Here is a 17,789-nt window from a genome sequence, read left to right on the forward strand (position 1 = left end):
TAACTTGCTGACTGAAAATCAAAAACCACTATTTTACTATCGTGAGAAAAAAAAAAAAAACTTGTAGGAACTTTGATTACTTCAATCCCATCAACTCCTCTTTTTTCCTCAGGCACAGACATTCATCATTTGATGACAAACATCAGCAAATAATCATAGCTCATCAGAAATCAGGCAGTGCTCCCATGAACAGCACAAAAGGCACAAAAATCTTGTGAATTATTTCACTTTAAACAACTTTAGCCCATAACAAACTTTAACTCTTGTCTGCTCTTTATAAAGCGCAATCTTATATAAAAATGTCTTGTATATTCTCCTGCTCAAGCAAAAATTAGATAATGTAATTAAGCATACTGAATTATTTTATGAGCCATTTGAAAATATACTTACTGATTTGTGGAGCTGGTAAGATCCGTGCAGCTCGAACTGGACCATGGCGGACAGAAAAGAGCTCCTGAGCTTCACCACTGATCTGCAAAACATACAGAATATGAATGTACAATGTAAATATATACATATACACATATAAAAATATATATACATATGCACACACACAAAATACTGTTCTGTTCCATAGTCAGCTCTCTCAAGGTCAAATTGCCATACAGATGTCTTTTCCATAAATCTCAAACACTCAACACCCAAACAATGAGAACACAAGTGATGGTTAGAAAGCCACAGCAGCGTAGAAAAATAGACTGGATTCCCACTAAGCTACTGAGTATTGAAATCTGCATCTTAATTAGGGTGGCTGCTGTTTTATTCAACAGGTGAAACTCTTTAGAGCACAAGCCCGGAATGCAATGGACACATACTGACAACAGACACGATTCCCAAGAGACAGACACATCTAGGCAAAAGTTTAGTTCAGAAATGTTCTGAAAATTCTTTTCTCCCTCCAACAAGTGATATCTCTCATAGGGGCAGGATAATGACATGCCCACCCAACAAGCTTTCCAATGTGCAATTTTCCTTGAAAAACTGACAAATCCAGGTTTGTGATTTATTTCTTTGGTAACACCAGACTAAACACCGAATCTAACACAATAAAACCCGTACTAGCATATTGCACTCACTTAACCAACTTCCTTAGCCTATTTTTGATACGAAAATCTTATTTGTTGGACTTGCTTTAGATGAACAGCAACTTTGGTGGTAAGGGAAGGCCCAGACCAGAGGAATGAGAAGTGTGCCAGAGATGGTGCAAGTTTGTGTTCTCTCTTCCTACTTACTGAGCAATTTCCATTTGAAATCAGTCAAGCTGAATTAAAATTTAACAGCATACGATAAGTAGGCAGAAAAGACATCGCCTTTCTAACCAACCATCCACAATTTCTCTAAACATGAATATATCTAGAAGTCTTCAATAACACTGTATAGGAACAAAGACGGCCTGCTCCCAGAAACATGGGTCTTGTGTGTGAACGAGATCCTAGCTCCATGTGCCATTAATGTCTACATGTTTCAGAAGAAACTACACTTGAAGTCGACTGATGGCTCCAACTAACAAAACCTCAAGTGCTATGGAACACAAGCATTTATTCTGCAGAGCGTGTGTTTCTTAAAAAAAAAAAAAAAAAAAATTGGCAGTAAAAGTTCAGAGAATTTGATGCATACATATATTCCATACTCGGCAGGTGTGAAAATTATGTTTCATAACAGTAGAGGGATCAAACTAATTAAGTTTGTCACTAATGGCAATCTTGAAAAGATTAAATCAGAGGTAGTTAAGAAAAATGTCCAGACTTCCTCTAAGTGGTCAGTCAGAACGCATTTTCATAACTGCCTGGTAACGGATCCAATACAGAACGGCAAACTTGAGGGAAATGCCAACCATTATGAAGCTCTTTTCCAAACAACCAACAACTTAAAACAGACAGAAGGAGGTTAAGAATGTAGCAAACATGTTGGCATAGAGTTTTGCCAAGCAAGCAGCTTAGAATATCAGAAATGAACACAATTTGAAACAAGGTTCTTATGAATTACTGGACTATAAATCCAAGTTAGCTTTTTGAAATGTCATTTCATAGTTGTTCCCATTTCTTTCTGCACTTCAGCTCACACGTTCAAGAAGTTAAAATACTGCTACTGTTTGAAGCATAGTTACCTCAGGCCCTTAGCTCACTGCCAAACCGAACTCCAGGTCTTTATTTACCATCATTGCTTTAGACAATGGGGACAGAAGGAAGCTTACCCCACTCAAGCACTTCTTCTCTAAGAATATTCTGAAAACACTATTGATACAGAGATGGCTGACCATTCAGTAAATGCTAAGTAAACACAGTAAGCCTAGAACAATATTCAAGCTATAATTGGGGAAATACCTTTCTTTGCCATTTCAGATTTTGCATGCAGCTAGCAGTTCCACACCAGCATCAATTAGCGCCAATGATGAGATTAGAATTATTCCTGATGAACAAAACAGTTTTAAAACTGTAATCAATATGAGAGCTAATCTCTTAGTCTATTCTGCTCTTATTTTAGTAGGCTGATATTGGTATCATCACACACTCTCCTCTCTCGGTGAGCAGCAGCACCTGAACAACATACAACACTGCAGCACTCCAGCTTCTGCAAAACCAAGTTGAATTCTCCCTCTGGGACAGCTAGAGGCCTCTGCTCTGAGAACCTCACTGATCAGATCCTAGATCAGATATAAAAAGTACAGATCGTTGACTGTTTTTAAGAGATCACGAGTTTGAAATGTGGGCGAGGGAAGCACCTCTGCAACCAGAGAAGACAACTTGGAAAAAAAAAGTAGAGCGCGGCAGAAAATGAGAGAGATAAAGAGATGAAAAGAACAGGTTTTCTGATCATCAGAACACAGCAGCACTATGAAAGAAGAAAGGAGGAAATGGAGAAGAAGAAAAAAAGAAGGCTTTGAAACTATTATTACTGGCAATTAAAGGTTTTTTCCCAAAATCATGAAAATGCTGTTTCACATGTGTACACACATCAATGGCTATGAATGAAAACAAGAGGGAAACGAACTAGCATAACAAAAGCATGGAAGAAGTGATTCATCTACAGTAATCTAGCCCAATTTAGTCACCTCCTTTTTAAGCATGCCAGCACATTGGCTCTAACTCCAATCTACTTCAAATGAAGTTATAGTCCCAAAAGTAAGATACACTAAGAAGGCCAAACCTGCTTAACCGAGTTTCTGCTCTTAAATATACTGAACTCCAGAGAGTGTTTATTTAACCTGTGGATGCCAAGATCTGGCAGAGCTTAAAGCTGAGATTTTCACAGAAAGCCCTGAAAACGTATAAATACAAATGAAGTTTCTTTGTACCTTAACATCTAACACCAAAATCCGAGCCAGCTCTTTTCATGGATATAATTCTTACTTTTTAAAAAAAATGATATTCATTACTTGAAAGATAACTATTTCACTATTTTGTACTGGTGGAAAATAACAGAAAGAAAAGATGAACAGACCAGCCAAAGCCATGGGAATCAGCTGGTGACAAAGGTTCTAAGTATTAAGCTCCTAACTCTGTGTTGTTGCTGCAATGCAACACATCCCTTCCTCTCGGCCTTCACAGGGCCCTTCCCCAGGGAAGAGGACACTATGCATAAATTCAAGTTCAGGTGAGCTCAGTCATCTGCACAGTTCGTGTACTCAGCAGGTTATACAGTGGGTACCAAAAAAGAGGAAATTTTAAGATAAGTTCCCATTGTAGACTGAGCAATGAAAATCCAAGATGCCACCCAACCTCTGACATCTCCTTTGTACAGAAGAAGTCATTCTAAAAGGCAGCAAAAGAGATAACAAGAAATCTGCACATCACACCACAACACGGATCAGATTATAGCACCACTACTTAGGAATCTATCGTAACGTAACTGTTTTTGCAAGGATTTCATTTTTATTTTTTAATCTTATGTCCTTAACCGTTCAACAGGAACAGAAATTCATGGAAGTCATTGGACTCCACCATATGCCATAAACTATGAAATACTTGGTTGCCCCTTTGGTTTGCTGGGCACTGAAAAATACACTGTATTAATACATTGTATCCTGATCTTCCTGCCACTTCAGGCCTTATCTCATTCCTGAGGCAGCTGACAATGACAGCCAACCTGTCCCTCAAACAGGACACTCATTCCACTAAGAACCAAAGCATGACAAATAACTACATTTAACAAATGCCAAGCCCCACTGCTGAATGGCCAACAGCTTTGTCACCTCCAGTTTGGGCAAGATGTGGGCTGGCAAGTCTAAGGTAAAAGGCTCCACGTCCCTCGTTACCAGACCCTCGAGCCCCACAGTCTCATAAGCATAGACAAAATATAAATAGACTTCATGAACTGAAAACAGAGCTTTAAATTCTTCAAAAAGCACCTGTGAAGAAAGTAGGCTGCGGCTGCCATTTTGGATTTCATCCAACTAAGTAGCGAGTCCCTGTGGCAGCTTTCAAAGCTCTTAAAAGTTTTTCTTTCCCATTCCACAAGCCAAGAATATTTCCAAACAGGTTTCAAGAATTGAATATTATGCTATAAAAGCAGCGTCAGGTACTCGTTCTGTGAAAGAGTGGATCCAAGATGACGGCTCCAAGCTGGTCCGATAGCACATTTCGGCTTCTGCAGCGCCCAGAATCAGACCACAAGCCACAGACCTACGTGGGAGGCTGCAAGCAAAGAACACGGCGATCCGAAATGCAGCCCCCAGTGAAGTCTTCATCGCTCACTCCCAACAAGGACAGACTGGAAGAGGAAGATGAACCCTCTCCTTCACGTGGACATTTTGAATTACTGCTTAAAACACAGCCTACCAGAAATCTGGAGCACTGTTTAATTTTTGATGACAGAGCTTTATTGTTTGGAGCACACCAGTTTGCACCCATTAATAATAATAAAAAAAAAAACCAGAACAAAGAAAGTTTTGTTCACACTAAGGATAACTCATAGTTTCCAACCACAGAAAATGGTTTTCACATGGTGAAAATAGCCAAACATACAGAAGCAAAGTTTGAAACCCAATGCTTGAACTACTGTGCAACAGTGGAGAAGTAAACTGATTGTATATTAATAAAATGTCACAAGGCACAGGGAAGATCAGCATTAATTTGTTTGTTCTTTTGTTACAGCTTTAAATTCCAAGTATATACCTTTAATACAGGAATGTAACGGGCTAATAAGCAATGACTGATACCACCACAAAATGCTGTTGGACATAATCCTGCTGAGACAGAGTCCTACTAGTCACCTTGCTACTGAGAGAGTGAGAAAGAGCCTAAAATAAAAAGACAATTCTTATTTTGTTTTAGGAATTTAAGCAATCACCCTTCTCATCCAAAACATCTGATGATCTATAAATTATGAGAACTTAGATGTGTAGAGCGTTACACAAGTCTACTCAAGTGACCCAATTGTATCTACCATTTAAAATTATGACAATACAAATTGAATTTAAAAAGCAATGAAAGCTTAGTAATGGTTACAGCGTCCTTAATATTCTCACTGTATTTGTTATACATGTCACGGAGCTTTAGCACGATCAGACTGCAGGCTCCCTGTAAAATTCTAATTTGGGAGATAGTTCTTGTTTCTTTTAATGGCTTCATTTCTGCACAAAGACAAGAATAGCACAGACAGTACTGGACACAGGCAGAACGTGGGTACAAATTGCCTTCATGAGCCTTCATCTCAGCCCTGACCCCATCCAAGGACAGCTCCATGAAACGCTGCTTGGTCTCCTTCAACACCTCCCTCCGCGGCGCTCCCAGGTTTTTTGTATGTGCTTTTCTTTTTCTCCCGCAAGTGCAGGTTATGACATCAGTGAAAAACCACCATCAGTTTCTACACTTAATGAGTGTAGAAACAGAAAATTTCTTAATTTCTTGCAGATCACTATATACATAGCTGCCACTATTATCAGAGGTCCCTTTGGCAATTTCTACTTTATTCAACCCGAGCTTCATAGTTGGGTTTTGTTTTGTTTTTTAATTGTAATATGAACCATTAAGTTAAGATGATTTTCTACTTCTGAAACTTCCAGCACACAATGAAAAAAAAATTATCTGCCACAAAAGCAGCCAACATGAGTTTCGCTGAGCAGGAACATCTAGAACAGATACTTGGAAACCACATTAGGCAGCAACCAGTTCCAACTGTATTTGAAACATGAAACTAGGAGCGAGGGAAAAACAAAGTCCAAATAAAACAAGAAAGCACACGGCACAATTATCAAATAGGAACTTCTACTCATACTTTTGTATATTCCCAGATTTCTCCCCACTTAGCGAGGCATATTTTAAGAGCACTTTTAACCTTCCCACCCCCATTTCAAAACAAAGATCAAAGAAAAGTCGCTTGGATGGACACCTTCCGCTTCTTATGCAATACAGATTGAGACGCTGCACTTCAAAACCCCAGCCGTTACTTCAGCACCCAGCAGTCCAAACATTATTCCAGCCCTTTGAAGCAGCCCTAATGGTATCTTCCATTTGCAAGTAACACTTCTGTAGTCAAAGATCTTACTCCAAGGAGATGTTAATGTGAAAGCACTCAGACTGCAAAGAGCCACACACTCCTGGAGGCAGTCTGCGAGGTGTTCAGAAGTCAATGTAACACCATTACGGCGAGTGTCAGCTTAGGAGCTGTCATAAACACTTCATAATCACTCAGACACAAACCGGGCTGCCTGCAACACATTATTTTATTAAGTGCTGAATAGAGGTTCAATTGTACGAATAAATAGCACAATGCTACAGATAATAGCCTCACGGAGTAGATTTCCTTAGAAACGTCAAATTGTTGCTCTTTCAGATTGAAAGGTTTTTAAACTAAGGAGGTTCTACTTTATTCTTAATAACTGGAATAATGTTGTGTAATAATGAGCTAAGTACTCACCAAGATCAAGAAGAAAAGATACATTTGTATAGTACCAAAGGACACAAAGAAGTGCTGTCAGATACACCCTAACTATTAAGTCAGTCATTTAACTGCCAGATTTTCTTTTACTTAGTCCAAGAAAGGAAAAAAATAGATGGAGAAACACAAACGTGGATAAATACAGGCTGTGTTACCTCCAAGCTTATCAGATACACACGATCTGAGAAGATATTTAAAAACTGATGGCAAAGACTATCAATCTGAGAAGCTATCCAAGACCGCGCCACTAACGACGGATCCATTCCAGCACTGGCATTACACCAACACATACGAACTGCAGCACGGCACGAGACGAAGCTTCCCCCTTTGGATGTGCTTTCCTGATTTCACAGGTTAAACAAATAAGGGCTGACAAAGCAACGTGCTGTCCCTACAGCTCACATTCGTAAGATAAATGGTACAATATTTCCATAGTTGCAATTGTCTTCCACTTCAGACTTTCTCCCACTCATGAAAAACACCTCTGCAAAACATGAACTACAATAAGTTTCTTGCAATTTCATTTTCTTTATTGATCCTAAAAGATTAAATACTATCAAAACGTAGGAATTACGATGAAGTGAAACACACTGGGAAAAAACAACCTGGCTGCACTGACCAGCAACCCTTCTGAAAAAGCTCACATCAGGAATCCCATCGCCCCTCCTGTGGCACATTCAGACACAGGAAGAAAAAAAAAAAGGAGACCTTTCCCACAGGGAAACACAGGTAAGTTACCTCGTGCTGCCTACCTGTCAGGACCAGGGAGCACACTTACTCCACATAAGTCAGGATAAATGTAAAGTAGTTCAACTCCTCATTTGTTAGTAAGATCCATCAAATTATTTCATGCTTACTGCAGTGAACCATGGGGTAAGTGCTCAAACGCAGGCAGTTAATGCGGACCAGGTTACACTGAGGTAATCTGTTCATGTATCAAAGAAATGAGACGCGCTGCTTCTTTCACTCTTGCTTTCTTTATACACGTAAGACGCCATCTCACAGTGAATTTCTCAAGAGCATTGATACAGATAGCTTTCACAAAGACACACTTTCATTTTGACACAGAAAGCCACTTAAGAGGGATGCACAGAACTCTCACCTAACCACAAAGTAAGGGCACACACAGAAAACAAAATGAAACATCACCTATGAGTGCTAAACACAGAGCTCTTATGATCATATGGTGGCCAGAACAAGTCCAGCGCCAACACAAGGTATCCCATGCATTTTTCAGAAAACATGTGCGTGGACAATATTGCAGCAGGATAAACTGAGCTGTTGTGCAAAAATTCTTTAGCTTAAATCTAAGTGACTACTCACTGCCTTCTAACTAACTGATCAACTTGCAGAGTAACTCTGAGTGCTGCTGAAGTTCTGTTTCCTCTCTTAGCTCAGTATCTTACTGACACCTAATGTTTGTTTTCTGTAACACACTTTGAAGAACAAAGCAATGCGTTTCTGAACCGTTTTAATAATCTGTTTAATAATCTGTACATTATTAAGAAAACTGATCAGTGTTCAAAACGTTGTAGAAAACTAAATTTGTACTGTACAATAATTTTTAGTATTTAAATTAATTCTAGTAGAAGCCGGATTAAAAAAAATAGAGTGAGCAAGCAACAAGCTAGCTTTGCTACATCACGCACTTTTCTGCTCCAAAATGATAAAATGCAAAAACAACCCAAAAATAAAGCCAGGAAAGTCAGATTTAGCCACAGTTTCTCAAGACATACAAGCAGACAGAAGTTCCTAAATTATACTTTATTACTGTTAAAAGTATACTAGGCCCTTCTTTCTATTAAATCCTCCTTCAAATGCAAAAGCTCAGCACCTTTTCTTCCTCAGCTCCAGCTAACAACACGCAAGATGAAGAGGGGAAAAAGGCAGCTCTCACACACCCTAGGAAGCTCAATTAGACATGCCTAGGTTTTGGTGTACAGAATAAGAGCGTTTTCTGTTTTACCATCTAAGCTACTGGTACATAAACATTTTTTACGCAGCTAACCATTACATAACACAAAAATATATATGTTTCAAAAAGGCCTTACATTTTATGAAGAGAAAGAACTCCATCCTCAGTACATTATTTTGAAGGACAAGGTGTTACGAGCGATATTTTTTTTTAAGTTAAGAATTTTATGACCTACTGTATTAAACTTTATTCTATAGTTCAAGAAATTTGGGGGAAATTCCCCAAATTAAGACCATGTGCTCATAAACCATTCTGAAACACAAACTGCAGGGTGTGTATGACAGCATAAAATCAAACCCATATGCACACATAGACTTTAATAAAATTAAAATTGCAAATCATGTACATGACAAACACTGTGACTGTAAAAAGCCATTAATACTGTCATACTTGCATTCCCAGGACAAACAAATTCTTTTCATATTTTTCCACCCTCTCTTCCTTTCCCTAAGTTAAAAAGATTTGTCTTTCCAGAATATAAACTATTGCACAATGCCAGATGCTGCTCCCAATTAGACCCTGACAATTTACCTAAAAAATCATAAGTAAAAAATCCTCAGATCTGAGAGTGCATGAATTTGAGAGCTTGATCTTTGCTCCGTATCCACCTTAAGATAAGCACATTAAGTGCACGTCATACAATAATGATGGTAAACATTGGCTCTAACCACCTTAATAGGAAAAATTAAAAAATATATATTAAGGTAATAGCTCACCATTACAAACAAAAGCACTTCTGTCATAGAAGTGCAGTTAACTGGTACTTACAGGTATGCTCCAGACTTGCATTCCATCACTGTATCCGATCATTAGCAGTAACGGTGGCTCATTCCCAGTGCTGTGTATTTCATGAAACTCCATATTCCTTGATGTATCTAAATTGGGTTTAAAGAGTAAAGCCATTGGTTAACAGGTTGGGACCAACTGTGGTTATCACCAGCTATACTAGATGGTGTTTTCCCAATAAATGTTTCTGCTCTTGTAATTAAAGGCAAAGCAATGTGGTTTACATTTTTTAGGCTGAAACAACACTGAGATGCATTCTTTTAGGCAAGCATAATAGATTCCTTAAAATTCCAGAGAGGTTAGAAAGCATTAGAATGGAAAATAGTGGAGAAAAATATCCCTCTTTAAGACAAGAGTTATCACAAAATACACCTAGAACTTTCTCTAATTCTCTCCTGTGACTAACAAAATACAGCAAACCTTTAAAATGGAGAGCAGACCAATAAAATTAACATTAACACATTCTACAGCTACGAACGCACACACTGATCAAAGCTCTTCCTAAATACTGTACAACTAGCCTTTACATCAACCTTCTGAAAAGAAGGAAATCCACAGGAAGAAAAGTGCTTCAGAACATAATAACAAGAAAATTAAGCCTTTCTTGAGTAAGGCCCTGTAAAACTGTATTTCCAAGAATGAACAAAAGATCCCTGCAAATATGTAAGCATCAAAGAAAGAGAGGAAAAACATTCCGGATGTTGGGAGAGGACACATTCAGGCCCAAACACATTAGGTGGCATAAAAGTATATGTAGACAAAATACAAAGGATTCTGGAAAATATTGTAAAGCATTTTTGTTATGCTGCAGAAAAGAGGGTAAAGAGGGCACGGCCAAGAACTTTTAAAAATAAACAGAAGAGGAAAAGGAGCTCACAAAGAAACAAACTTTAACTAGCCTAAATCTGGACATAACGCCGTGCATGAGTTGATAGGTCTTCTCTTGCTTTAAGCAGCGTGAATTTATGAACTGCCAGCCTCTGTGCCATTTCAACAGCTGGAAAACATAATCATCTTCCCTATTAACTTCTTGGAGAGACTGAAAATTCCCCATCGTGGCTCTGGCTATTATTTCATATAAGACCAGAATAAGCCTTTATCGTAGAGCTCCAGACAGGAAAAGAAGATGGCAGACAACAGCAATTTTCAGAAAAACTCAAGTATTGTGTTCTCCAGAAAAGTCTGAACAGGAATGCAGATCCCTTAGTCCCCCAGCTACTGCAACCACACGTACCATACACTACAAGCAACTGCAAAACGTTCAATTAATTTGAGTGAGTCACTTGACAGCAGCATTCAACCATTTCCCCCTCAGTCACTAATCTTCCTTGTTCAAAAAAGGTAACTGGGATGGACTGAGGTAAAACAGCTCATATCTTATCTGGAGCTGTACTTCACTCGACACTCTTAGCAAAAGCCTGTGGCCATTACCATTTCTTCTTGATGCCTCGATGCTGGACAGCAGTTGCCAGTCAGTAGATTTAGCTGATGACTTACTGAGACACACTAGAAGCAGTAAGTTACATTTTAAGAATATGTCGTGGCTTTGCTTTCATTTACCTGAAAGACATCACAGAATCTCCTGATCCTTTTTCCTAACAGCTAGTCCTTTCTAGGTTACTATGAATTATACACATCACTGAACATATATCCAGGACTTGGACTGGATTCACCGTTAGATAATCTGACTTTAAAACCAGAGGACAAAATAAATTCAGTTCTACGCTTTGTCTTCAGCTATCGCAAGGAAAAGGAATTTTTATTATTTGCCTCTCTTCCTAAGCAAAAGCTAGTTTGCCTTCAGATGCAGTAGCAAGGCCTATTTGTTCCATTTGCTAGGTACTGAATAAAAGCAGTTACATACTGAGAGAAAAATGAAGCCATACCATTTAAATCCGCGTTCTCAAATCTGACCCAAATGATCTTCTCCTTTTCTTCTGCTGGAGGAGTACCACTGTAGGCCTGGACAAAAGCAAAAGGCTCAAAATAAGAAAATGTAACACCCATTTTTTCCTCCCTTTATAGAGCACAGAAGAGACTGTAAAGTTAATAAATAAACAGGTATACCTGTACCTTATAGTCAAACAGTATTGCCGTGACATTTTCTTTCAGAAATGAATGACTCCATGATCAACACACTGCGTGCTATGTGTAACTCACAAATTCTAACATCACTCACCGAAGCAGACACACACAGCAGTAAGCCTTCTGGAGCAGCTCAGAAATGCCACATGATCTGCAGCAATTTAGTCAGGCTAAAACATAGTGACTTCTGCAACGTTTCACTTCTAGCGGTTGCACGCTGCCTCTAAGAGCAACATCAGAGGTTCTCACAGGAGGCATTTTGAATCTTAAAACTTGTTTTATTCACTTAAATGCTTCGTAAGCAAAAACGAAGAAAGAAGCAGACTTTTACTACAGTTTATTTTACCAACATGTTTTAGTTACATTTGTGACATCTTTAATACAGCCATTTTAAAGAGAATAAACTGTAATTCCAGTAGAACATATTCATGGTTCAGTTCTGTGCTCCACAGATTCCCATAAGAAGATGAGATACAAGAAGAAACTCTGAAGGAGACTTGCAGTGTTTCCAAGCTGCGTGCTTTACAGTTCTCAGGAGAAACTGTGGTAGTAAGAATGCAAGCTACAGCAGAAATACCATCACTTCCAAATGAATTATGGCAAAATATAGTGCAATATATTGGAATAAATATGAAAAGAGACCATATAATCACTTTATACATGCCAGAAAAGCAATAACGTGAGCTAAAAATACAGATTTAAAAGTAAGTGTGGGTATTACTTTTCAAAACAGATCACATTCCGTGTTTCCAAGGCAAACTGATTTGTAAAATAAAACACAGGCTGTACCCTTTAACTACAGAGAGAAACGCAAAGGCAGGAAGGGGGGGATAAGGAATGTAGCAATCTTTTAAATGAAAGTTTGACTAATTTAATTTTGACCATGAGTCCATAAATGCATTTCACAAGCCAATACCGGCAAGGGGATTTATTATTATTATTATTACCATTAAAGAAATTCATGACTTCAGTTATCCAAGATAGTCATTCAAATAAGAACCAAGAGAGTTTCCTGAGGCTATGGCAATTAGCTGCAACACTTCACTACTGACTGCAGCTTTCCAACACTGGATTCCCTCTGCTACTGAGAGGCCCTCGAGCAATGCAGAAGTGACCATTTCATGCTGCTGCTACCTGTGGAAACTATGAAAACGGAAGACAGAAGCACTGTAGTTCTCCTCAGAGGGAAAAAAGGGACAAGAGACAAAAGAGAGAGAGAGAAAAAAAGCAGAATGAAGACTTCTGCTTTGCTACTGAAAAGTCAGTTTTTAAGATATACACATACCTGTGGCACAACGTCTTGAAGAAAAGTAACAACACTTTCCATATATGACTGTTCCCTTGAAAACAGAAGGAGAATTTTTCACTACTACTGGAGTCCAGGAGTGGTTAGGTATATATTAAATAAGACATATTGCCAAACAAAACATACATGACACTTAACACAGAAGATTACTAATGATGCAATGCAGTTACTCAATAGGCTATCACACACTGACAACGTATGTACATAGTGTCCTAAACATATGTAAAAAGTGAACTGATATCTATTTATGAAACAACTGTCCAGGAAAAAGCATAAAATGTAACAGCTGAGAAAGAAACCACGTTCTCCATGTTAGAATGACCAATTAGAGCAAAAAAGGCTTTTGGAAATCATTTCTCAGCATTTTTCTATTTGAATTGGATCTTATGCCATGAAAGAGGGCTTAAACTAAGGGTTGGGGCTTTCCATGCAGGGCCTGTAAACTTTATGACCTCAGGTACACTATGTACAATGACAAAGTAAATGGAAGTGGCAGTGGGAGGAACAAAACCCTACCTAGGATGAGTATGGAGATACTTTCAGTTAGAATTGTATAGCTTGGAAAGCTTATTCCTTCTTGGAAGTTCATTAGCAGCAATGAAGAGCATATATTGCAAGATACACTTGTTCAGCTGGATTTAAACTAACGTTCTTATTAGCATATCCTTGCTTGAGCAGTGAGGCTCTTGTGTAACTGCTGAGCAACACACAACGTTGGCTGAGTTCACCACAGTGTTGAAACTACACAGAAAGTTCGTGCTTTTTGAAATGTGTAATACTGAAATATTCTGGCAACAAAATCTATGTTCATAAAGTCTGGAAACTAAAAAACAAACAGAAAGCAACTTCTTCCAGCGAACAGCTTTGGCAGCCCCCACACTTTTATTTTGCCAGGCATTTTTCCTGTGCTACTGCAAGATTTCTAACATCATCAAGGAAAAATCATAAAGTAAGCAATCTAGGGTATTGATGGCCAAAGGTATGCAGATTTATTTTGTACTTTCTAAAACCATATAAATTCTTTGAAATTGGAACTTTTAGTAGATGTATGGGAACTGTTGAGTCACGGCCTGAAGCCCTGATTGAGCACCTGGAGGAAAGACCCAGTCAGCCCCGGGAGCACAGGTGAAGGCAATTCACTGTGGGACTGGAAGGGGTGGAGCCTGGCTTCACCCCTCTTAGGCCTCATTTAAGGGCTGACTGCCACTGAGGGAGGGTCTCTTTCTGGAGATCCCTCCTTGGTGGAGCTTTTCCTTGTGAACCCAGAATCCTCTGATATGGGTGAGTGATCTTCTTCCCTTCCTTTATAACACCTTTCTATCCTGCTGGTCCTTCCACCTCTTTGTAACGCCTTTGCCGTTGTGTTGAACTTTCCAGTCGCTACAGTAGGTAAGACTGAAATGATCTCCCCTGAATGGGGACACCAAAGATACTTCAAATGCTGTGACACCTCAATCAGCATAACTAGTTGACTCCACTCTGAAAACAATGATGAATCAAAACCACAAGGCTTAAAATTTCTGAAAGCTTATTGCAACCAATGACAAAACTAGGTTCTGTTCAGCAATCCAGGGATGGCTGAATCATTGGAGACTCTCCTACTGCTTTAAGTAGAAGGCTCACAAAGAAGGTGTGGTTTCTAGGGCTGACCCTTCTTCTGTTTATGTAGGTCACAAAAATTGTCTTTGTGTACCTTCAGAGTCCTTCGCTACCTAAATAACATCTGTCCATCTTACAGGATGTCAACTCTATAGTATTAAATAGTGACAGCTGTTCTCACGTGAATGCCTACCACCAATAGTCATAATGTCTTTGTTTTTCAGCTTGTTAAATGAGTACTGGGGTGGCTTTTTCCTTCTGTAGCACGCGTAGAAACAAAGCTGATGTTTGGGAAGTGATTTATCCAACATACATTATGAAGGATTTAGTGTATGTAGGAAAAACAAAATCCATGAAAGCTTCTTTAAAATGTTTAAAAACAACAACAACAAAAACTAAAAACATGCAGAACATGTAACATTAGGAGGCTTAAAATCCATAACAGAATCAAGTTCAAAAAATATCAATTTATACATCGTCCCTCTTTGTAGTCCTCTACCACCTTCTGCTTATAATAATTTACTTTAACATAAGCAGAATTCTGCAGGGAGCTACATGCTACTCAGCATGACCTTTTTCATGACGATTTGTATCAGTATTCATCTTTAAGCTGCACAGCTCTGAAGGCTAGTAAGCATCTCGTTCAGGGAGACTGTGTCTCCTGCACAGGCCATGGAGACAGGAAAGCAACACCTGCTTACTTTATTAGAAAATAGTGAACGCAACAGAAATGTTTTGTCAACGCAAGCTCTCACAGCGGGCTTTGAAAGGGAGTTTGGGCAAGGTGCTTCATGTACAAGACCACAGAACACATTCCCCAAAAGGCCTTTTCTTCCAGAATGTTCTTACGTGACAGCTTGCGGGCGGACCACCACTCCTCCGGTGCACCGACTGGGGCGGCGCGGGGATTCTGTCGCCATTGTTTCTCTGCAGTTACCTGTAAGAAACATTTCCTCTTAATAACAACCCTTTGCATGAAGACTGCTTACAATCCAGCTCTTGCCAACTTTTTTAGGATTATGAAAACTTCCGGATGAAGGAAGTTCAACTTATTCCAACCCGTAAGGCACCAGACCTTCATGGCACTCTTAAAAATATAGATAGGTAGATATAGATATCAGTACGCCTCCTACAAAGTATGTGGATGCAAAAAATAACAAAGTAGCATGAGAAAAGGGAACATTCTGTTTAAACTAGACTACTGAAGATAATGGCACAGGTATCCAATTCTATCAGCATTATGTAAGGCTGCTGTTTAGCAATAAGGTGCAGCCTTAGAAAATAACCTATGTAAAAGCCATGAAGAATCACAACTGCACAGCACTGAGCTCTGCAAAGGGATATGGTGAGAGTAAGAGCAGGAGCATGCCCTACTTGGCCTACCTCAGATCCTTGCACCTACTGAGCTTCCCTCAATCTCCAGCCTTTGAAATTCTGAACACCTTCCCTCAGGGCAAACAACACCCGTGGGGCACCAGAGGTTCCCAGCCACCGTGCTCTAGCCCCGAACTCTGTGACAGAAAAAGCCAAGCTCCCAACACAGAATCACTGAACATCCCGAAGTGGAAGGCGCCCATAAGGATCACCACATCCAACTCCAACACGAGTTGTCAGCGCCGCTTCACGCTCGCAGCCCTAACCCTCCAGAAATGAAGACGCCGGGCGGTACGGCTGGATTCTGACAGACGCGACGCGCGCCATTACCGTACAACCGGGAGGTGAAGGCTGAGGGCCCGCGGCGCTGCCCCGACCCGGCACGAGCCGCGCGCGGGAACGCGGGCCCTAGCGCTGAGGCGGCCGCGCTGCGGTTGAGCAACCCCGGAGCGCGGAGCCCCGACCCGCACGGCTCCCCCCGCAGGCGCTGGGGCCGCAGCCCCCGGCAGGCAGACGCTCCCGGGCCGCCCCGCTTCCCGCCCAGCTCCCGCCGCGGCCCCGTCGGGCGAAGCCCGCCCGCCCTCAGCGCCCCGGCCGCTGCCCGGCCTCATAGCCCCGCTTTCGCCCTCGCCGCCTCCCCGCGGAGCCCGGGCCCGCCGGAAGCCCTCGCTCAGGCGCCGTTTGCGGGCGCCGGCCCTACCAGCCTCACCGGCCGCCGCATCCCCTCACCTGCCGCCTCGCCCCTCAGCCCGGCTCCTCACTGACAGTGTTTGGGACCCTCACGGGGAGTGACACCGAGCGCACCTCAGGTCGCCAGCCAATCGGATGGCCCCGAAGGCGGGCTGCTCCCCTCTGCCGGCCAATCCCCGCTCCTGCGCTCCAAAGTAGGCGGGGCGCGGAGGGCGCAGGGTTCGGTTGCGTCTCTCCAAGCTAGGTTGACGCGGCGAAGCGCAGCCGGCGTTGCGCCCCCCTCCTTCCCCCGTCAGCTTTGTTTACATCGAGATCTCGCGAGAGCCGCCGCGCAGGTCCCTCGCACGTGGGCGGAGGCGGGGCCGGGGGTGACGCGTCACGTGGCGAGCCGCCCATTGGCGGGAAGGCGCCGTGTTTACCTTCCCGCGCGGAGGGCTGTGAGGCGGCGCGAGCCCTGCGGGGCGGCCGCTGCTGACGCAGCCCGAGATCCCCCCCGGCGCTGCGGGCGCGTTGCCCTTCGCGTCATCGCGGCGCTAACGCCGAGCTGGGGGTGCGCGCGGGCGGTGACGCCGTGCAGGTCCCTCAGGGCGACGCCCTTGTCCGCGCCGAGCAGCGCGGGGCCGGCCCCTCGCACCTGGGAACAGGCGGGGATCGGCTGACTGTGACGGAGTAAATATTTAGCTAGAGCTAACATACACACGGCTACAGCTATCGCTCAGCGTACACACAGCTGCAGCGATCTCTTAAGTACTCCCCGACCACACAATTTCAGCACAGCTTATAGCAAAACGATATTGAGAACCATCGGTTACGTCTCGTATTTGCAGAAATGAAGTCTGGGAGGAGCCGAGCTGGACGGACCCCGCTGCTTCCCCCGTAGGACAGCGCAGCGCTCACTGCGCGGATAAAACAGAATTATACATTTTCAGAAAGTGTGCGGCTCCCCCTAGGATTTATCACCATGGCAACACATAGAGATAGCGGGCCCAATTCCAGCCCGTGTGTTATTGTTCCAGCCATAAAGAATTAGACTCTAAAAATACCCCCCCAGCCCTTGGAATGAAGCGTGGGTCTTTTGTTTCCCCATGTCACAAC

General features: G+C 41.7%; 1 protein-coding gene across 7 annotated transcripts in view; it reads right to left on the reverse strand.

Annotated features, from left to right (window-relative positions):
• Positions 1-16,881, reverse strand: part of BCAS3 (BCAS3, microtubule associated cell migration factor) — a 312,898-nt gene extending 296,017 nt beyond the window's left edge. For 6 of the 7 annotated variants that reach the window (XM_021415890.1, XM_021415885.1, XM_021415888.1 and 3 more), the window contains exons 1-6: positions 16,734-16,880; positions 15,480-15,567; positions 13,011-13,065; positions 11,527-11,602; positions 9,623-9,729; positions 391-472 (exon numbers count right to left, since the gene is read on the reverse strand). In XM_021415890.1, the coding sequence (XP_021271565.1) occupies positions 391-472; positions 9,623-9,729; positions 11,527-11,602; positions 13,011-13,065; positions 15,480-15,550 (391 nt within the window). In that variant the 5' untranslated portion in view covers positions 15,551-15,567; positions 16,734-16,880. Of the gene's footprint in view, positions 1-390; positions 473-9,622; positions 9,730-11,526; positions 11,603-13,010; positions 13,066-15,479; positions 15,568-16,733 lie in introns of all 7 variants that reach the window. The other variant, XM_021415884.1, reaches the window with a different exon arrangement.

The sequence above is a fragment of the Numida meleagris genome, chromosome 18 (genome assembly GCF_002078875.1).
Source record: "Numida meleagris isolate 19003 breed g44 Domestic line chromosome 18, NumMel1.0, whole genome shotgun sequence".
Taxonomy (NCBI): Eukaryota; Metazoa; Chordata; class Aves; order Galliformes; family Numididae; genus Numida; species Numida meleagris.